This window comes from Bombina bombina, chromosome 3 (genome assembly GCF_027579735.1).
Source record: "Bombina bombina isolate aBomBom1 chromosome 3, aBomBom1.pri, whole genome shotgun sequence".
Taxonomy (NCBI): Eukaryota; Metazoa; Chordata; class Amphibia; order Anura; family Bombinatoridae; genus Bombina; species Bombina bombina.
In genome coordinates this window covers 192,131,246-192,154,623 of record NC_069501.1, presented here as the reverse complement: position 1 = coordinate 192,154,623, position 23,378 = coordinate 192,131,246, and the positions used below count along the sequence as shown (strand labels likewise).

At 39.6% G+C, this 23,378-nt stretch overlaps 1 protein-coding gene across 2 annotated transcripts in view; it reads right to left on the bottom strand.

Moving 5' to 3' along the window:
- The window catches only part of TBC1D23 (TBC1 domain family member 23), a 203,832-nt gene that overhangs the window by 155,237 nt on the left and 25,217 nt on the right, over nucleotides 1-23,378 (bottom strand). For both annotated transcript variants that reach the window (XM_053706057.1, XM_053706058.1), the window contains exons 2-3: nucleotides 9,721-9,832; nucleotides 472-577 (exon numbers count right to left, since the gene is read on the bottom strand). In XM_053706057.1, the coding sequence (XP_053562032.1) occupies nucleotides 472-577; nucleotides 9,721-9,832 (218 nt within the window). The remainder of the gene's footprint in view (nucleotides 1-471; nucleotides 578-9,720; nucleotides 9,833-23,378) is intronic.

Here is a 23,378-nt window from a genome sequence, read left to right as displayed (position 1 = left end):
TAAAACAACAACAAAAAAGGATTTAAAAATGATACTCAATTGTTCTAAAATGTAAAACAGGTTAGTTTAAAACAGTCAATAAGAAGGTAATAATATTTCAGTTGATTTTTATTCGGTGGAACAATATATTAACGGAGCCAAAATGTTACATAATAAGGCCCATTAAAAATGTATTACAATATAGCAATAATATATTTTATACTCAAAAGGTTACAATGTAAAGACTGTTCTAGAAATGCCACTGTAAAACTGATAAAAGGTAATGCAGGTCAGTGGTCGACAAATCGGTTCAAAATTTAGGAGCTTGTAAGAATATTTCGGAGCCAGACATACTTTTAGGAGCCAGACAGTGGTATTTGTATATAGATATAGGGAGAATCACCCAAATAGTTAGGAGCCAAGGTTAAAATTCTAGGAGCCAGTGGCTCCCTGGCACAGTCGAGTTCTGGCTTAATATATCATCAATCTTACCAATAATGTTTTGGCAATCCCTGTGTATCACCGGCTGCTCTGGAAGATCCAAAGTTCCATCCCATGACGCCAAACTGTCCCCTTTTCCTGCCACATTTAGTGCAATCTACAAAGATAAAATCAGATTACTAGTTTTGATAACTAAGGCCTCATTATACAAAGTAAAACACTCCCCAGTATCTTTCATTTAGATTTGTTTTCCTAACAAAAACATTTTTACTATACCAGAGCATTAGATCACCAAATGTTTTTTGTGAAGGAGACATATATCATGCCAAATTCAATAAGGATTGTGAGTAAGAACTAAATATTAGTGTCAAGTTCTTGAAGGTTCAGAACGTAAGGGATTATTAAAGTATCATGAGATTAAAATTGTTTGAACTATATATTTTAATTTTATTAGTCTTTGTTATAGTGAACGGTTAGACGCTTACTCAGTGGAAATTTTGGCCCCATGTGACAGACATCAGCCAATCACAGACTAGTATACGTATACCCTGTGTTCTTGTGCACATTTTCAGTAGGATCTTGTTCCACAGAAATAGTGAATATAAAAAGATTGCAAAATTTGATAATGGAAGTAAACTGGAAAGAGAGTCTTAAAACCGCATGTTCTTTCTGAATTATAAAAGTTTATTTTGACTTGAGTGCCCCTTTAATAACTTAAAATACCAACTTTCCAGCTATAGTCGTTAAGGTGTCATGAAAGTGAAATATTAATAGGAAATGCAGGTAAATTAGGAAGGATGTGTAAAGTACAGAATACAAATGATAAAGGTTTGGTTGTATTAAATTATTTGTATGTTTTATATGAAAATCTTCTTGAACTTTTCCCCAATACAGCAGTAACTATGTGCACAACCATCAGGGTACAGCTGTGGATTACAATGAACATTTGTCTTTCTTTAACAATGAAAACCACTCGACCTAGAATATTTTGTAAAATTGAGGCAGGTTTAGTCTTGCTGGACTGTTCTGATTGGTTGGATGGTGGAAAAGAGTTTACTGAATTGTCAACAAAGGCAACAAGTTTATATATTTGCCTTTATACTTATGCTGCTTAAAGCAAGCCTGGCTGCTTTATGTATAAGCTTTAGCCGATGGGGCAGTCATACAGGCTCAAGAGGACAAACTGTACATGCAGAGCAGTGAGGTTGCAGTCACTGAAAAAGGTGGTGAGGCTGAGGAGTGCTGCAGTGGGGCTTCTAATCTCTGATCCGACTATAATTTACCCACTGTTCTTATTCGGAAAGTCTTAGCAGAAATTGATATCTGCTGTGAGGGAACACTGGGAAATTCTCTAAGAGGTCCCTCTGGCGCTCCAGGTTCCTATGTTATTCTATGCAGCAGATCCACTAGAGTTCACTCACCTCTCCATTTGTTAACCCCTTAAGCCAAATGGATGTAGGTACTATGTCACACAGTACTTTGCCCAGCTTACCGTGTTGACGTAGTACCCATGTCCAACACTTTGGTTCATCCTGCGGTCCGCACTTGATAGGGAGGTGCTAGGTGTCAGGTGGGAGGGGAATCCCTGCACTACATTACATTTTACCCTTAACAGCTAACTGATTAACCCCTTCACTGCTTGGCATTTCCTAAGTGTGGTGTGCAGTTGCAATTAGTGGCTTTCTAATTACTAAAAATAAATGGAAAAGCCATGCATGTCAGCCATTTCTGAGCAAAGGGGATCCTAGAGAACATTTTACAACCATTTGTCTTATGACTGCAGTAGTTATGTGTAAATAATTTTAGTTTGAAACCCAAAGTTTGTGAAAAGATACCTATTTTTTTTTTATATAATGGCATTTTGCGGTCAAATGGTGGCATGAAATATAACAAGATGGGCCTAGATCGATACCTTGGATTGTCTAGTTTACAAATAAATATAGTTTTTAGGGTAAATATTGAGAATTTTGACAGTTCTGCTGTACCAAAATTTAAATTAAATGAGCAGTAGATTTTTATTTCTGACAAATTTCAAATTTTACATCAATTTGAAAGGCCTCCTGTATCATGTGACAGCCATCAGTCAATCACAACAGGATATATACACTGTGAACTCTAGCTAGCAGCAGGTTCTTCCAAAAGTGATCATATAAGAAGACTATGCACAATTTGATAATAGGAGTAAATTACTGTATATACATGGAATAACACACTGTCACTTTTAATATGCAGTTTTTAGATCCACAGTTTAAAGGAATACAAAAAGTAAACTTTCATGATTTAGATAGAGCACACAATTTTAAAGAGACTTTCCAATTCACTTCCATTACCTAAATGTGCACAATCTGTTTATATGCACACTTTCTGAGGTAACAGCTCCTACTGAGCATGTGCAAGAACTCACAATATACAGTATACGTAAATGCATTTTGTAATTAGCCGATAGCTGCCACATGATTGGAAAATTTAATTAATTTTGAAAATTTTCAGCAAAAAATCTACTACATTTTAAAATTAAACCAAGTGTTTTTGCATTGTCTTTTTATTATAAATTTCCTTATTATGCAATCCTACTGTGTTTAATGGTCCTTTCATTTCTATTTTTTTTTCTTTAACCATTAATGTTCAGATTTTACACACTGACACACGTCAATAATAAAATAAAAAAAAAGATGTGTACTACCTGCTAGTGTTTCTCAGCCTTTTCAGCAGTAAGTACTATTTTAAGTATATACATTTACTATGAATATTTAAGAATTTTAAATCTCCTAAATGATTAAAAAAAACTATTTTCTTTCATGATTTAGACAGTGCATACAATTCTGAAAAAAGTTTAAAATGTACTTACATGATCAAATTTGCTTTTTTTTTTTTTTAAAGGGACATGAACCCCAATTTTTTCTTTTGCAATTTAGAAAGAGAATGCAATTTTAAACAACTTTCCAATTTACTTCTATACTCCAAATTGCTTCATTCTCTTGATATCCTATGTTGAAAAGCATACCTAAATAGGCTCAGTAGCTGCTGATTGGTGGCTACACAGATTACTTCTCTGATTGTCTCACCCACGTCCATTGCTATTTCTTCAAAAAAGGATATATAAAGAAAGAAGCAAATTAGATAATAGAAGTCAATTGGAATGTTTAAAATTGTATTCTCCATCTGAATAATGAAAGAAAATGTGGGGGTTTAATGTCCCTTTAAGTGTTTCTGGAACTCTACATGGCAGGAAAAAGTGCTGGCATCTACTGTTCTTGCAAATGTATAAAATTCTTTAAAAACTGCTGCCATATAGTGCTACAGACATCTGAACATACCTTCCTGCTTTTCAATAAAGGATACCAAGAAAAAGAAGAAAATCAGATAATAGAAGTAAATTGAAATGTTGTATTCTTTGTCTGAATCAAGAGAGACATTTTTTGTTTTAGTGTCCCTTTAAATGATCATGTATATCCCTGATCTTGACACACCGGTTTTGGATCTATAAACCCCCAAAAATATAAAATGTATGCTTACCTGTTAATTTATTTCATGGTGGTGAGAGTCCATGATTCATTACTCCTAAAAATCACTCTTCCCTACCACTAGGAGGCAAAAGATTCCCAAATCCTATGAGTTCTATAAAACTCCTCCCACCTCACAGGTACCTTGGTCTAACGTATAGCCAAGCTAAATTAGGTAGGAAAAGAAATAACAGCAAAAATAAGAGTAGGGGAAAAGAAAGACGTGCGTAAGAAAAAAAATAAAAAAAACAGAATGGGGTCTCATGGACAGTGAACGACATGAAAGAAATAGGAAAGTAAGGATAAATTAAGTTTTCTTTCATACAGGTGGTCCACAATCCATTCCTGGGAACTTATACCCAAGCTGGGGATTCCACAAGTTAAAAGACACAAAGGATGGGATTTAATAAACTTCTTTTTTTTCCACTGAAAAACTAAATCCACAACCACATAAGAACCCCAAAAGGGCATTTTTTTCAATGCACTTAAAATTGAACCAACAGGGAAAAAATAAATCAAGCTGAGACAACTGCCTGAAGGACTTTCCTACCAAAGGCTGCCTCAGAAGAAGCAAAGTAAAAGTGTGCAAAGAATACCAAGCAGCTGCCTTGCAAATTTGGTCAACAGAAGCCTCATTCTTGAAAGCCCAAGAAGAGGTAATTAATCCTGTAGAATGAGCAGTAATCAGTTAATGTGGAGGTTGACATGCCTCCAAGTAAGTCTTATGAAACAAAAGTTTCAACCAAGAGACTTACATTTTTGCTAAAGCCTGAAAAAAAAGACATTTATGTCAGGAAGATTTGCAATCTTCTAATGAAACAAAAACTGAAAGAGCAGAAATCTGTCCTGAGAACTGGCAGATAGGCCCTTATCCAAACCAACCTGTAAGTACTGCAAAATTCTAAGAATTCTAAACGAATGCCAGGAAAAGCCATGATCTATACACCAAGAAAAGCCTTCCAGACCTTATGGCAACTCTTCCTAGTAACAGGCGACTTAACAACTAAACGTTGAATCTCCATGACATCAAGCTTAGGGGTTTGAGATCTGGATGGAAAAACGGACCTTGAGACAAAAAGTCTGGTCGAAGCGGAAGAGGTCAAGGAGGACAACTGGACATCTGAACCAGATCTTCCCAACAAATCCTCCAAGGCTAAGCTGGGGCAATCAGAATTACTGACAATTTCTCTATACCTATCTTGGAATTCACTCTGGAAAGAAGAACTAGAGGAGGAAATAATAAGCAAACTGAAATGACCAATGAGCTAATAGAGCATCCACAAATCCTGCATGAGGGTCCCTGGACCTTGCAAAGTACCGGGGAAGTTTGATATTTAAACAAGAAGCCCTCAGATCTTTCTCTGTGAAACCCCAAAGAATCACAATCTGATTGAACACATCCTGGTGAAGAGACCACACCCCTGGATGTAGATATTGACTGAGAAAGTCTGCCTCCCAGCTGTTCACCTCTGAAATATGAATTGCAAAGACTAGACAAGAATTGACTTCTGCCCATGTGAGCGTTTAAGACACCTCCATTATTATCCCCCATGATGGTTGACATAAGCTACTGCTGTGGCTTTCTCTGTCTGGAAAAAGGGATGAGACTCCCTTTTCAATAGAGGCCAAGTTTGAAGAGCCCTAAAATAGAGTTTTTGAACATGTATTGGCACCTTCGCCTTCTGAAGAGCCCAAACCCCTTGTGAAAGAGCAGAAATCTGTCCATTCAGAGGGTTACCTACACAATAATGTTATAAAATTCTGCAGAATTATATAACATTATCTTAGTGCCAACTTTATCTAACAAAGCATTTCAGAGATATTTTATTACAAAGTACAATTTTGCAGAATGGAGCTCCTGGCTCTACTGAGCGGGCCTGTCTTTTTTCTAAGCGCATCGTGCCACGCTGTCTAGTCACAGCCGGGCCGATCACGCTATTAAACTGAATGTAGCTCACTCTAGCTCTGGTAGCGATCTACATTCAGTTTAAGTCCTCCACACTTTATGGTAGATACGACGAGTAACTGGCTTACGAGCTTGAACCAGAGTGTCGATAACACTCTCAGAAAACCCTCTCTTGGCTAAGACTAGGCATTCAATCTCCACGCAGTCAGCCTCGGAGAATCTAGATTTTGATGTACAAAGGGACTCTGTATCAGCAGATCTCTGCAACAAGGTAACCTCCACTGAGGAGATGAGGACATCCCCACCAGATACACAAACCGCGTGTTTCTCTGCGACGATGGAGCAATCCGAATCACTGATGCTCGCTCCTACTTGATGCGATGCACCACACGAGGGAGAAGCGGTAATGGAGGAAAAAGATATGAGTCTGAACATCCATGGTACTGATAGGGCATCTATCAATTATGCCTGAGGATCCCTCAACCCGTTCCTGGGTAGCTTGGTATTGAGGCGGGATGCCATGAGATCTATCACCAGCGTCCCCCACTCGCTCCATATCTCTGCAAACACCTCGGGGAGGAGAGACCATTCCCCTGGGTGAAAGGATTGCCTGCTGTGGAAGTCCACTTCCCAGTTGTCCACAGCCGCAATGTGGATCGCTGACAGCGTACATCTGAGTTTCCGCTCAGTCTAGTATCTGAAATACATCTCTCATCGCCAGGGGACTTCTCGTTCCCCCCTGATGGTTGATGTAGGCAACAGAGGTTATATTGTCTGATTGGAATCTGATAAACTGGGACAAACCCAGAAGGGGCCAAAGCCTTCAAGGCATTAAAGATTGCCCGGAGTTCCAATATATTGATCGGAGGGGAGGACTCCTCCTGAGTCCACAGTCCCCGTGCCTTCTTGGCACTCTAAACGGCTCCCCAGCCGGAAAGGCTTGCGTCAGTAGTCACATTCTCCCAGGACAGACGGTCTCAAGAAGCACTTGGGACAGATGATCTGGACAGAGCCAGATCAAGTTCCTATTCGTTCCATTCGTTACTTATAATGTTTGCCATCTTAACTGGCACAGGAAAAGTCAGAGGGACCTTCCTGTCTTCATAAACCCCGTCTAATTTAGGGATCTTAGGTTCCTCAGGGAGTGTAGCCTCTGGAACCTCTAGCGTAGACAGAACCTCCATTAATAAAAAACGCAGATGCTCAATTTTAAATCTAAAAAGGAGGGTTCCTCCACTGAAAGAGGTTTAAAAACTGAAGTCCGAGTCAAAAAGTTCACCCTCTGAAGCTACAGAGGTTAACTTATCCTCAGATAGCTGGGACATAGTAGCTAAATCTGACAAATATTTAGATGACTCTAGGTCAGGAGAACTATGTTTAACCTCTTACGTTTGCTAGAGGGAGGTAAGGCACTCAGGGTTGCAGACACCGCCGATTGTAAATCCACGGTAAAGTCCACAGGAAAAAAGCCCCCTTTCAGATGGAGGATTAGTTAAGCCGCGGGGAACTGCATGTGGAGCGGGTAGTGTAGAAAGGGTAGTAATCTCTCAGGACACAGATTCCTGAGAGGTAGACGGCTCAGAGGGGCTAATAGCGCTATGAGTATTAGCAGGCTTGTCTCCCTTCTTAGACTTTAGAACAGTGCTTAGGCAAATGGAAGATAATTGAGCAGGCAGGCAAACCATGGCCTCCTCACAAAATAAACAGGAATTATTCATCAGTACAGAAGGAGTGGAACCTTCTAATGTAGTATCAGAATCCTCCATAGCTAAGATATATCCACAGAAGGAAAGACTAAAAAAAACGGCAACTTTATAAAGCCAATGGCTGGGGCACTCACAACCTCCTAGACCCAAACAACTAACACCGAAAACGCTCTCCTTAGGAGTGATGTCCGCAGCAAGATCGTAAGAAAATGAAAAGACCACACCCGGTCACATGGTGCGTAGGGCAGGACTTCCCCTGCTATGAAAAGGGCGCTAAGCTATAATGAGCTGCGCAAAACTCAAAAACTAAAGAGAAACACGTTTGTTCCAAGCCAAAAGCACACAGTCTATGAGCCCAAAAAACTCTCACATTAAAGCAATTATAAATAACCCCTAGCTGTTCGAACAATCTCCCTGAAGGAGATATTAACCCTTGATCTTATCGAGGCATAAAGGAGCCACACTGTGACCCTGTATAAAAAGTGTATATATAAAACGGTCTTACCCATGCTGTTAAACAGGCACAGCCTCTCAAGTGTGAGACAGTCTTCCAGCGACACTTCTGACATGGACTTAAGTGTGTAACAGCAAGCAGTGAAAAACTCGTCAACACCGATTGCTCAGGAGCTGTTAGGCGACCGTCTGGATGGGTTCACAGAAAAAAAAAAACAAAAAAAAAACTTTCCCTCCATCTACACTAGCATTTAATTTAGCGTTTAATGTCCCTTTAAATGGACACTATACAGTAATTAGCTTTTTGTTTTTTTCTCTTAATGTGTTCCTAATCACTTGTTACTTAATATGCATATCATTAAATGCTCTGGAACTTGCTCCTTTTAATTTAATTATTACAACTGAAATAGCTGGTTTTGTTCATTGAAGACACCACCCATAATAAATATTTCAGGAACTAAGTATTAACCTTTGTGCATAGAGAGCAATAATATAAGCAGGTATGCTCATCTTCCACACTCAGACCATTTGAATGGGCATGTTCTCGCAAACGGTTGTAAATTCAATGATCAAAATCAGGTATTTCAAATACAAAAAATAAATAAACCTAAAAAGGGGAAATTGCTCAAATTTAGGCTCAGCGGCTGGTATAACCAGTCTCTGTCTCTTGGGGCACATTAAAGGGAAGCAAATGTTCAAGTACAGTGTTCCTTTAAATTGGGGCACTCTTTAGTAGACATGCTTCAGTTTAGGACACTTATTAGGATAATCACCTTGGAACACTTTACCTTTGACATTATGGTACACAATATGCATTATTACATTAAGGTACTAACTTACAGTGACACACTTTACCTAACACACAAAATGTAACAATTAACTAGCACATTTCCTGTGTCACCTCTGACATTTCACTTTGATCTACTGATTACTATAGCTTAATCTACACATAAGCAATTAAAAACAAAGTGCAATCTTTCACGTGCTTTTTGTCTATAGCATGAGTATCACAATACTACCCCTGTTAGTATTTTAAAGGTTTGCAACATTTTGGTATAAGATCTGATATGTAATTAAAAAAAAAAAAAAAAAAAAAAAAGGACAGAATAAACTAAAAGCTCTAAATCAGGATAAGAACCTAGGAAATTGCAACAGAAGTGTACCCCAGTACAGAATTCTGTTCTTTTTCCATCTCAGTATGTGGCCAGGTGAAATATTGTCACAGATCAGCTCAATATTGCACAGATATGCAAACAGTCTTAGCTGTAGATTTCTTTTTAGCTGTAATCATGGTTGAAAAGTCCATTTAAACATGTTTATTGTGTAATGTCCAATCTTCAAAACCAATTAGAACAAAAAATAACAAGCTTTTCACTAATTTTTACAATGTTGTTGTTGAAAGCATATTAGCAAAACATATTACAAAAGATACTAAAATAATAATAAAAAAAAAAAGTCATATTTTGCACATTTTTTGTTAATGTTGTCTAAAGGGGTTAAAAAAATAAAATAGTTACCAGGCTATTTTATTATGAATCAGATCTAAGTCAGGAGGGCTATTTACCTCATAGACATTCCATTAACTTGTGACAAGACCAACCTATATATAGCTCTATGAATGTTTTTTTCCTCCATGCATTATTTGTTGATGACAATAGTCTTGGTCTAATTTTACAATTGTGTGTGTCATTTTATTGCAGAAATGAAATCTTGAAAAAAGGGTAGGGTTTACCTTCCATACTTTTGACCTCAGCTCTGGAGGAACTGGTCGTGATTGAATAATATTTCTTACAGTCTCAAGATCACAACCTCCAGCCTCAAGCGCTTCAGCAAGATCTGCTTCCCTATTGGTAAAGGAGAACGGCATTATATATATTAGAGGTGTTCAGCACATGGACAAATGGAAATATCTAATAAAAAATAAATAAAAAAAAGAACGGAGAGTGTTCTTCCCAGTACATTGTAAGAAAACAATAATGTATAGTTTATTCATGTACTTTCCAAAGTCCTTCAAGTAGCGTAAAGCTTCCTAAACTTAAAACATACACATACAATATTCTGCCATTAATACTTTACATACATTACATTTCCACAGTATTAAAGACAGATAAGAAGCAGTAAGTTTATCTGAGAGTACAATTAATTTATAGATAAGAGATTGTTGGCACATGTCCTTACCTTCTGAATGCCAAGAGTAATTCACAACAGCGCAAATCTGGAGGCACCAAATGAACCACGACCTTTGTCTTTTTAAAAATGAAATTCTTTAGGGAGGGGTATGATTTTATTTTTAAAAATATATACTGTGATAAGCATTGCAGACGTGTTGCAATAAAACTGTTTCTGGGTGACGAATACAGAAAACCATGACCACTCTGGGCAAATGACTACTACTTTACAGACATCTGCATTCAGATCAACAAAAGAAAATCAGTAACTTTGCTGTATTCTCTGATAAAAAATGCAAAACGAGCAGACACTTTAACGGTTACATGAGCAAACAAATACATGTGCCAAAAAATTGTGTCGATTCATTCATTAAAATCAATAAAACGGATACCGTAAAGGCTTCAAATTTACAGTTTTAAGCTATTCAATAGCAATCCAGCAATGACTGTCAATTGATTGATTCCTGTTTAATTTTGTTCTTGACATTCTTGACCCCATTAAAAATAAATAAAAACTACCTTTTATTGTGCTGCTGCTGACTTGTGACAGCAGCACTAGCTTCTATTAGAACTTTACTTAGATTTAAGCTGCTGTCTAGCTGCTCATCTGCGGCACTGAATGAAACACAAGAAATGATTTTTCTCTGTTAAAGAATCATCCAAAACAATATTTTTCTTTTTTTCTGTGCATATTGCCACTGATTTACGTTTATTATTTACCATGTTAACAGGATAGTCAGAAAGATGCACAAAGGATAAAAATATTGGATGTCTTCACCACCATTATTAAGAAATACCTAAAATGGTAGCATGTTTACTAGTACAGTATTTCACGTCATTAGGGTTGCCACCTTTTCTAGAACAAAATTCCGGCCAGGCTCTTTAGTATAAATTTGCAAAAACTATAAATCCAGCATGTCTAAGTAAAAACACTTAATTTTCACAGGTAAAAGCTAGCAACATTAATATTTATTTATTTATAAAATATTTTACCAGGAAGGATACATTGAGATTTCTCTCGTTTTCAAGTATGTCCTGGGACCACAAAACATTGCATTGATACAATAGTGTACAATAAAATACAAAAACAAAAATAATACACAATATATGCAAACATTTAACATAGAACTGGTAGGACATATTTAATCAACCATGACAGGCACATTCTGTTTTGAGATATGAAGAGAGGGATTTCCTAAAGGATATTAGGCTTGGGGAAGTTTTTAAAGTGTGAGGGAGGTCATTCCATAATTGTGGTGCTCTGTAGGAAAAGGAGGATCGAGCTGCTTTCTTTTTGTATTGAGGCATGCTAAATAATGTGCTTGTACTGGATCGGAGGTTATAGGATGTGGGAATAGCCGGGGAGAGCATTCTGATCAGGTAGGGTGGGAGCTTCCCAGAAAGGCTCTTAAACATTAGGCAGGAAAGATGGAGGGTGCGTCTGGATTCCAGCGACAGCCAGTTTAGTTCTTTTAACATGTCACAGTGGTGGGTCCTGTAGTTACATTGTAGCACAAAGCGGCAGAACGAGTTATACAACGTATAAAGTTTATTAAGATGAGTTTGCGGTGCAGGTGCATATACTACGTCCCCATAATCCATGATAGGCATCAACATTTGCTGTACAATCTTTTCCTTAACTGTAGGGCTGAGGCAGGATTTGTTTCTGTACAGGGCACCTAGTTTTCAATAAAGTTTAGATGCAAGTTTTTCTATGTGGAGGCCAAAAGATAGATTGGGGTCTAATAACATACCCAAGTATTTAAAAGAGTGGACTGCGGTCAGCGTGCAATTGGATTTTGTTTTGATGCGAAATTTTGTATTTTGTGTAATTTAGGTCCCGTTCCAAAGATCATTGTGACAGTTTTGTCAGTGTTTAGGAAGAGTTTGTTTTTTGAGATCCACTTTTCTACCTCTGTGAACTGGTCTTGGAGCACTGCTTCAAGCTGCGACAGATCGGAATTGTTTGCATAGATTACCGTGTCATCTGCGTACACGTGTACAGTTGAGGATTTGCAGACATTAGGTAGATCATTTATAAATAATGTGAATAGTAGGGGGCCGAGAATGGAACCTTGGGGTACACCACACGTGACTGGGAGAGGGAGGGAGTCGCTGTCAGAAATGGAGACATATTGCGATCGATCCGATACATATGATCGAAACTAGGTTAAAGGACGATCAGCAATACTAGAGTTTTTTAGTTTGAGCAGTAGTATGTCGTGGTCCACTGTGTCAAAGGCCTTTGCAAAATCAAGGAAAATAGCTCCAGTTAGGTCTCCTTGTTCCATGCCAGTTTGGATGTCGTTGCAAACTTTTATGAGGGCAGTTGTAGTGGAGTGATTTGGGCAAAAACCGGATTGATCAGGGGTCAGATAGTTAGATTGTTGGTAATACTAACATAATTGCGTATGGACGCATTTTTCTAAGATTTTTGACAATACTGGGAGCAAAGATATGGGGCAATAATTAGAAACCAAGGTTAACTCCCCACTTTTATGGATAGGCACTACTCTTGCAGTTTTCCAAAGTTTGGGTATGTATCCAGACACCAAGGATTCATTAATTAGGGTTGTGACCGGTTTAGCAATTGCCGGCGCACTGAGCTTCAACAGCATTGCTGGGATTTGATCAGGTCCAGACTGGTTTTTCATTTTTAGATTATTAAGGTGTTTGTTATTATTATTATTAACGACATTGATGGGTACAGGTCTAAAATTGAACTTCTCTATATTGGGTCTTTGCCGATTTAGTGGGGCCTGATCCACATTTGTAGTTTCAGGATGCGTGTCATTTATTAGTTTGTCAATCAGGGTGGTGGAGCATCCGACAAAATAACTATTAAAGGCATTTGCTACTTCTAAGGGGAGTTGCAGGGTATGGTTGTCCACAGTGACAGTGGGGGGTTGGGAGTGGATTGGAGGATTTTGTAAGTTAGGTATGAGTTTCCAAAACATTCTAGGGTTTGATATGTTATTGTTCAGATTTTCACAGAAATATTGGGCCTTGGCCAATTTTGTTTGTTTAGAGCATATATTTCGCCATTTTCTATATACACAGTGATCGTTCATAGAGCCTGTATGTTTGAATTTTGACCATAATGAATCCCGAAACTGGTACATTTGAATGAGGTCAGCTGTGATCCAATTCAGGTGTGCTCCTTTTACTCTCACCTTACGCAGCGGGGCATGTAAATTCCAAACTTGTAGGAGTTCAGACTGAAAGAATTCAACTGCAGAGTCTAGATCAATATAGAATGTACCCAAGCACATTGCTGTACTATACTTAATTCACCATATAAATGGTTGATGTTAAACTCTGTTATATGAAAGGAATTGTTCTTTTGTTTTTCATTTGTCTGCTTCTTTAGTCTAAATTAGTGTAAATATGCTCTTGCTCTACCTAGTAGTGAACACTGGATGGCAAAGTGTGCTCTAATGAATAACGGGAAGAAAAAAAAAACGCTGATGAAGGATTCTTTTTCAGGTTACAATACATCCAGAGGAAAAGAAGAGCCTCAAAATCTTTATACATAAGCGTAGGCGCATTGCTTTGAATATAATAACCCCTGCATTAGAGTTTGTTTGTGCGTAATGTCACATACATGGCACCGACGGACACAAGAAGAAATACACTCTACTTACATGAACGCTCAGTGGAAAATGCAGATACTGCTAAACTGTGTTTGCAAACCAAAAGAGACGTAACCCAGTTTCAGAATATAAAAATACATAAAACATGCGTCTTACTAGCAATTACCTTGAATGAAACTATCGTATTGTAATCACACTGCCTATAAAAAGTATTTCTAAGTTCTGTTCTGCTTGTTAGAATGCGTAGCCAGACCCACTTGTTTGCAATAAAAAGCTGCAAAAAACCCCCATCAAAACACGCTTTTCCATTGCCGGTATTTTACCAATGCCGGCACCGGCTCCTAATCGCTGATTACCGGATGTACCAGTAAAATACTGGCTGTCTGGCAACCCTACGTGACGTTATTAGTAGATCAACAAATGCCCATATTAGAAAGATATAAACTTGATGTTACTTACTAAATGGAAAACAAAGCAGAAATTAGATTATATATGACCCATTGTCTAATCTAAAAACTTCCCCTATGTACTTCCCCTATACTTACTAATTCAGACTGAAAAACAAAATCACAGCAAACGGAAATTGCTAATCGTCAATTGGACTACACCACAATGCCACAGTGTGTGCACCAGCCAAGTCCGAGACCTGTATAAGGGTTTTCAGGCTAAACAGATCTGACAATAGCAAAATTATTGGGGTTTACAAAAAATTTCAAAAGACTGGTCCTGTGAACCGTTCCAAGTTGGGAATCTTGGGTAACAAATTACAGTGATTTGGTAATGGAGATATTTATACTGATCACTAACAAAAAGGCTAGAAGTAATTTTTATTAATTTAAAGGTACATGACGGAAACATATTTTCCTTCTTATCAATATTTGTATCAGAGAAAAAAGGAGCAATATTTATTTTTCCCATTAAAAAATACCATTGATAAGCAAAATATTGCAAATATGTGCAGGTTGGGAACACACATAAGCAAAATAGTATGGGTGATGTCATCATGTTACTGCTTATGAACAAGGGACATTATCTGCACACCATGATCAATACGTGTGTATGGCTGGGGTGTTGCTTGGTGTGCTAAAGAGAAGAGTGTAAACATTAAGGTCACTGCAAATACCCCAGCATCATTGTGCGCGACTTCTGTTTACTTGCGAGAGACAGTAATCTCAAAGGCAAAAAAAAAAAAAAAAAGGAAGAAAGAAAAGTATTAATGCCAGAGTTAAAAGGGATTTGAAAATCAAAAATGTTGATTTGTGATTCAGACAGAACATACCATCTTCAAATTTTTTTCCAATTTACTTCTTTTATCAAATTTGCTTTGTTCTGATGATTTTCTTTGTTGAAGAGATATCTAGGTAGACATCTGGAGCACTAAATGAAAGGAAATAGTGCTGCCATCTAGTGCTCTTTCAAATGGATAACACTCTTGCAAAACTGTTGCCATATAGTGCTCTAGAAATAGGCCAGCTCCTAAGTATACATCCCTGCTTTTCAACAAAAGATACCAAGAGAATGAAGAAAAAATGATAATAGAAGTAAATTAGAAAGTTGTTTAAAATTGCATGCTCTATCTGAATCATGAAAGAAAAATGTTGGGTTTCATATTCCTTTATTTGCTTCTTAAAGGAACAGGGTAAACACTGGTTTCATCGCACTGTTAACAGAAGTCTGAAACATCTGTGGTCTCTTAAAAGGAAATTATATTTATTCTGTCATGTCTACAAGAAAATTTATTAGAGAGCTGTTTTTTGTTTTTTTTATGAATATTTGTGCAGTGTCACAGTGCGCAGTAGAGTCTGAAGACTCAGTTGTACATAATCCATGCACATAGGGGTAGACTTATCAAATGTCAGGCGGACATGATCCGCTGTATGCTGTAGACATCGATACATGCCAACCGCATACACTGTCAGTATTTATCATTGCACAAGCATTTCTGGTGAAATGCTTGTGCAATGCCGCCCCCTGCACATTTGCAGCCAATCGGGGGGTCAATCATCCCGATCGAATCCGATCAGGATGATTGCTGTCTGCCACCTCAGAGGTGGCGGATGAGTTAAGGAGCAGTGGTCTTACAACCGCTGCTTCTTAACTTAAGTTTCAGGGGGACCTAAAACTTCAGGGGTAGATTGCAGCATCTGCAGCTTGATAAATCTACCACTTAGTCTTAGTTTCATCTTAAAATCAGAAACAGGTTTAACTTATCCTTTTTATGCAGAAATATTGTTAATATGTTTAACTACAGCTCTTTCATATGTAATATACAGTTGTAATCAAAATTATTAAACCCCCATTGCAAAACAAAATTTATGCTTACCTGATTTAAATTTCTCTCTCTTGTGGTGTATCCAGTCCACGGGTTCATCCATTACTTGTGTGATATTCTCCTTCCCAACAGGAAGTTGCAAGAGGACACCCAAAGCAGAGCTGTCTATATAGCTCCTCCCCTAACTGCCACCCCCAGTCATTCGACCGAAGACAAGCAAGAAAAAAGGAGAAACTATAGGGTGCAGTGGTGACTGTAGTTAAAAATAAAAAAAAAACTGCCTTAAAATGACAGGGCGAAGACCAAGTCGCCGCTTTACAAATCTGTTCAACAGAGGCCTCATTATTTTTAAAAGCCCATGTAGAAGCTACCGCTCTAGTGGAATGAGCTGTAATTCTTCCAGGAGGCTGCTGGCCAGCAGTTTCATATGCTAAACGGATTATGCTTCTCAGCCAAAAAGAAAGAGAAGATGCCGAAGCCTTTTGGCCTCTCCTCTGTCCAGAGTAGACAACAAACAATGCAGGTGTTTGACGAAAATCCTTAGTAGCTTGTAAATAAAACTTTAAAGCACGAACCACGCCAAGGTTGTGAAATAGACGTTCCTTCTTTGAAGAAGGATTAGGACACAGTGACGGAACTACAATCTCCTGATTGATATTCTTATTAGATACCACCTTAGGAAGAAATCCAGGTTTGGTAGGCAACACTACCTTATCTGTATGGAATATCAGATAAGGGGAATCACACTGTAAGGCAGATAACTCTGAAACTCTTTGAGCCGAAGAGATAGCTACCAAAAACAGAACTTTCCAAGATAAAAGCTTGATATCTATGGAATGCAGAGGTTCAAACGGAACCCCTTGGAGAACTTTAAGAACAAAATTTAAACTCCATGGCGGAGCAACAGGTTTAAACACAGGCTTGATTCTAACTAAAGCCTGACAAAACGCCTGAACGTCTGGAACATCTGCCAGACGCTTGTGCGGAAGAATAGACAGAGCAGAAATCTGTCCATTTAAGGAACTAGCTGACAATCCCTTCTCCAATCCTTCTTGGAGAAAGGATAATATCCTAGGAATCCTGACCTTACTCCATGAGTAACCCTTGGATTCACACCAATGAAGATATTTACACCATATCTTATGATAGATTTTCCTGGTGACAGGCTTTCGAGCCTGAATTAAGGTATCAATGACCGACTCAGAGAAACCACGTTTTGATCAAATCAAGCGTTCAATCTCCAAGCAGTTAGCCTCAGAGAAATTAGATTTGGATGTTTGAATGGACCTTGGAGTAGAAGGTCCTGCCTCAGCGGCAGAGTCCATGGTGGAAGGGATGACATGTCCACCAGATCTGCATACCAAGTCCTGCGTGGCCACGCAGGTGCTATCAAAATCACCGAAGCTCTCTCCTGCTTGATCTTGTCAATCAGACGAGGGTGGAGAGGAAATGGTGGAAACACATAAGCCAGGCTGAAGGACCAGGGCACTGCTAGAGCATCTATCAGCGCTGCCTGGGGATCCCTTGACCTGGACCCGTAACAGGGAAGCTTGGCGTTCTGATGAGACGCCATCAGATCCACTTCTGGTTTGCCCCATAGTTGAATCGGCTGGGCAAATACTTCCGGATGGAGCTCCCACTCCCCTGGATGAAAAGTCTGCCGACTTAGAAAATTCGCCTCCCAGTTCTCTACTCCTGGGATATGGATAGCTGAGAGATGGCAAGAGTGAACCTCTGCCCATAGAATTATCTTTGAAACCTCCAACATTGCCAGGGGGCTTTTTGTCCCCCCCCCCCCCGATGGTTGATATAGGCTACAGTCGTGATGTTGTCCGACTGAAATCTGATGAACCTGACCGCAGCTAGTTGAGGCCAAGCCTGAAGAGCATTGAATATCGCTCTCAGTTCCAGAATGTTTATCGGAAGGAGGGCTTCCTCCTGAGTCCACGAACCCCGAGTCTTCAGGGAGTTCCAGACTGTGCCCCAGCCCAGAAGGCTGGCATCTGTCGTAACTATAGTCCACTCTGGTCTGCGGAAACTCATTCCCCTGGACAGATGCACCCGAGAGAACCACCAGAGAAGAGAATCCCTGGTCTCTTGATCCAGATTTAGCAGAGGGGACAAATCTGTGTAATCCCCATTCCACTGATAGAGCATGCAAAGTTGCAGTGCTCCGAGATGTAGGCGGGCAAATGGAACTATGTCCATTGCCGCTACCATTAGGCCGATTACTTCCATACACTGAGCCACTGACGGATGAGAAGTGGAATGAAGAGCACTGCAGGACGTTAGAAGCTTTGATAACCTGACCTCTGTCAGAAACATTTTCATTTCTACTGAATCTATCAGTGTTCCTAGGAAGGAAACTCTTGTGAGAGGGGAGAGAGAACTCTTTTCTTCGTTCACCTTCCACCCGTGAGACCTCAGAAAGGCCAGAACAATGTCCGTATGGGACTTGGCGATTTGAAAAGTCGACGCCTGTATCAGAATGTCGTCTAGGTAAGGAGCCACCGCAATGCCCCATGGCCTTAGAACCGCCAGTAGGGACCCTAGAACCTTCGTAAAGATTCTTGGTGCCGTGGCTAACCCGAAGTGAAGAGTCACAAACTGGTAATGCCTGTCTAAGAAGGCGAACCTGAGGAACTGATGATGATGACCTCTGTGAATCGGAATGTGGAGATAAGCATCCTTTAAGTCCACGGTAGTCATATATTGACCCTCCTGGATCATAGGGAGGATGGTTCGGTTAGTCTCCATCTTGAAGGATGAGACCCTGAGAAATTGGTTTAGGATCTTGAGATCCAAGATTGGTCTGAAAGTTCCCTCTTTTTTGGGAACTATAAACAGATTTGAATAGAAGCCCTGCCCCTGTTCCTCCCTTGGAACTGGGTGGATCACTCCCATAACCAGCAGGTCTTGAACACAACGTAAGAATGCCTCTCTCTTTATCTGGTTTACAGATAATTGTGAGAGATGAAATCTCCCATTTGGAGATGAAGCTTTGAAGTCCAGAAGATATCCCTGGGAAACAATCTCTAATGCCAGGGATCCTGGACATCTCTTGCCCAAGCCTGGGCGAAGAGAGAGAGTCTGCCCCCCACTAGATCCGGTCCCGGATCGGGGGCTACTCCTTCATGCTGTCTTCGAGGCAGCCGCAGGTTTCTTGGCCTGCTTCCCCTTGTTCCAAGCCTGGTTAGGTCTCCAGACTGGTTTGGACTGGGCGAAATTTCCCTCTTGTTTTGCATTAGAGGAAACTGAATCTGCGCCACTCTTGAAGTTTCGAAAGGAATGAAAATTATTCTGTTTGGTCCTTAACTTATTGGACCTATTCTGAAAAAGGGCGTGACCTTTTCCTCCAGTAATATCAGAAATGATCTCCTTCAGACCGGGCCCGAATAGGGTCTGTCCCTTGAAGGGGATGTTAAGAAGCTTAGACTTTGAAGTAACGTCTGCTAACCAGGTCTTAAGCCATAGCGCCCTATGCGCCAAAATGGCAAAACCTGAATTCTGAGCCGTTAGCTTGGCTAAATGAAAAATGGCGTCAGAAATAAAGGAGTTAGCTAATTTAAGAGCTTTAATCCTGTCTAGAATATCGTCTAATGGGGTCTCCACCTGTAGAGCCTCCTCAAGAGACTCAAACCAAAAAGCCGCTGCAGCAGTAACTGGGGCAATGCATGCAAGAGGCTGGAGAATAAAACCTTGATGTATAAAAATTTTCTTAAGGAGACCCTCCAATTTTTTATCCATAGGATCTAGGAAAGCACAACTGTCCTCGACGGGGATAGTTGTACGCTTAGCTAGGGTGGAGACTGCTCCCTCCACCTTAGGAACCGTCTGCCACGAGTCCCGTATGGTGGCATCTATGGGAAACATCTTTTTAAAAGCAGGAGGGGGAGAGAATGGCACACCTGGTCTATCCCATTCCTTAGTAATAATTTCTGAAAACCTCTTAGGGACTGGAAAAACATCGGTGTAAACAGGTACTGCAAAGTATTTGTCCATTTTACACAATTTCTCTGGAACCACAATGGGGTCACAGTCATCCAGAGTCGCTAAAACCTCCCTAAGCAATAAGCGGAGGTGTTCAAGCTTAAATTTAAACGCTGTCATCTCAGAATCAGACTGAAGTAACGCCTTCCCTGAGTCTGAAATGTCACCCACAGATAGAAGCTCACCTGCCTCGGCTTCTGAGCATTGTGAGGGTATATCGGACACAGGCAATAAAGCGTCAGAAAGCTCTGTATTAATTCTAGCCCCAGAGCTGTCTCGCTTTCCTTGTAGCCCTGGCAGTTTGGAGAATACCTCTGTGAGGGTAGCATTCATAACTGCCGCCATGTCCTGTAAGGTAAAAGAATTAGACGCGCTAGATGTACTTGGCGTCACTTGAGCGGGAGTTATAGGTTCTGACACATGGGGAGAGTTAGATGGCATAATCTCCCTCTTTTCAGTCATAGAATCCCCTGGAGATAAATCTTTATAGTTTATAGAAATTTCAGTACATTTGGTACACATTCTAAGAGTAGGTTCCACAATGGCTTCCAAACATATTGAACAAGGAGTTTCCTCTATGTCAGACATGTTTAACAGACTACTAAAGAGACAAGCAAGCTTGGAAAACACTTTAATAAAGGTGAAAAAGCAATTAAACAAAAACGTTACTGTGCCTTTAAGAGAAAAAAACTAGTACTTAAACTGCAAAACAGTGAAAAAATACAGTAAAATCTTTGAAATTTTTAGTGTGAATAAGGGACTAAAGCAGCATTGCACCCACTTGCAAATGGATCATTAACCCCTTAGGCCCCAAACAGGATTGAAAAACGTTAAAAAACATTAAAAATCAATTGAGCACCATGCCACAGCTCTGCTGAGGCTCCTACCTGCCCTTAAATACGATTTTGTGCAGAAATAACCCCTTTGAAATGGTTCTCAGATGCCAGAGGACTCATCTAGGGAAGCTGGATGTCTCAGTCTGTATTAAAACAGGCCCCTCCCACCATGTACTGGATGTCAGAGGGGCCTTAAGAAAATATTCCTAGGAGTATCTGACTAGCCATGTGGAAACTAGGCCCCAAATAAAGACATCTCCCTCAGAAAAAAAACGTCCTATTTATTAAATCATGTAAACGTTTTGTCACTAAGTAATATGAATATTAACATGAGTATTACCCTGTTATGTAAGCATGATCCCAGTCGCTGTTAAATCACTGCATCAGGCTTACCTCAAATACACAAGGCTCTGTCAGCATTTTCTAGAACTTATTCCTCTCTCTAGAAATAAAAATACTGAACATACCTCAAAGCAGGCAATCTGCAGGCCGTTCCCGCAACTGAAGTTTTCCCATATTCATCAGTTATGTATGAGAACAGCAATGGACCTTAGTTACAAACCGCTAAGATCATCAAATCTCCAGGCAGAATTCTTCTTCTAATTTCTGCCTGAGAGAAAAACAGTACAACGCCGGTACCGTTTAAAAATAACAAACTCTTGATTGAAGGTAAAACTACACTAAGTCACCACATATCTCTTGATACTTCCTTTCATGTCGAGAGTTGCAAGAGAATGACTGGGGGTGGCAGTTAGGGGAGGAGCTATATAGACAGCTCTGCTGTGGGTGTCCTCTTGCAACTTCCTATTGGGAAGGAGAATATCCCACAAGTAATGGATGAACCCGTAGACTGGATACACCTTACAAGAGAAATCAGGTTTATTGTTAAACAGACTTACAGCTGTTTGCAATGAACAAATCAAAAGCAATTGAAATAGCTCAACACAACAAATGCTTCACGTGGTTTCCCCAAATTCAAATGAAAATGCAACTTTTAATGAATTCCCTGCAGTCTCAAAATTATTCAACCCCTTCATGGCAAGCATCTGTAGTACTTAGTAGAGCACCCTTTTGCTGTTATGACCTGCTGCAAACGAGATGCATAGCCAGACACCAGTGCCCGGCAGCATTCCTGAGGAATCTTAACCCATTCCTCATGAGCAGTTGCCTCCAGTTCAGAAATATTCTTGGGTTTGTGTGCTGCAACCGCCTCAAATCCAACCAGAGATTATCTATGGGGTTCAAGTCAGATGACTGTGATGGCCACTGTAGAATCTTCCAGGACTTCTTCTGCAACCAAGCCTTGGTGGAATTTGAGGTACACTTAGGATTATTGTCCTGTTGGATTGTCCAATGACGCCAAAGAGAAATTTGTTAAAAGGGGGGGGCGGCTAAAGTTTAAATCAGCTGACAATAATGTCTTTGAATTTCCCTTGTTTATGAATGTATAGATAAACAGGAGATAGTCTAGGAAATGGCCAAGAAACATGTTGCGTTGTGTGTCATATACTGTTGTATTATTTAATGCTGTCTGTTTTGAACATTTTTTTTTATTAATGTTTGGCCAGGAAGTACTCAGTATTATAGCCTTGGGCGGTCTTCTTGTGGCGCGACGCCATATCAGTACCTGCTTTCTGCAAGAAGAGCGGCCAATAGCATTTTGTTGGAATACACCTTAAAGGGACAGTCTACACCTATATTAACGTTAGCCCATACCTTAGATTGTGTTCCGATTGTCATAACTCACCCCTTCAACCCCAATGAGTCTGCTTCAAAAACGGAGTTATTCAAAATCAAAAGTTTGATTTCAATCGTTACAAATGGCCGACAAACTCCGCCCAATCCCTTCTCCTCCTACCTTGAACTCGTCTTCTCTTTGTAGCTCATGCACGTAGCAGCCACTGACGTAATTACCGTCTAAACATGCATGAGCACCTTTACGGAAGTGAGTAAACGGAAGTCCGTCTGCGCAGCTGGCAATTAACCAAACCTATGGTTGTGTGGAAATTGAAAATATGCTTTTGTTCCGGATTTTTGTTCCTCTGCTGGTGCGCATGCGCGAAACAACGAAAGCGCAAGACCGATTTTTAATCAGTGATCAACTTTTGATTGGAGCGTTTGATTGGAGACAGTCTGTGATGTAGTTTATAGGCGGAGCTGGTCGGCCATTTGTAACGATTGAAATCAAACTTTTGATTTCGAATAACTCCGTTTTTGAAGCAGACTCGTTGGGGTAGAGGGGGTGAGTTATGACAATCGGAACACAATCTAAGGTATAGGCCAACGTTAATATAGGTGTAGACTGTCCCTTTAATAATTCTTTGAAAATACAACTATTCAAAAATAATTGGCCCTTAACCTATTTTTGATAGAGCACTTAGTAATACTGCAAATATAGAGGACAATGTTATATAACTACTTTTTATATAATAAATATAAAATGTCCTGAACAACTTTATCTTCTACCATTGATGCCCTAAGGTAGTTGAGATTTCTCAAAATCAATCATTTAATAGCTATAAACCACACAA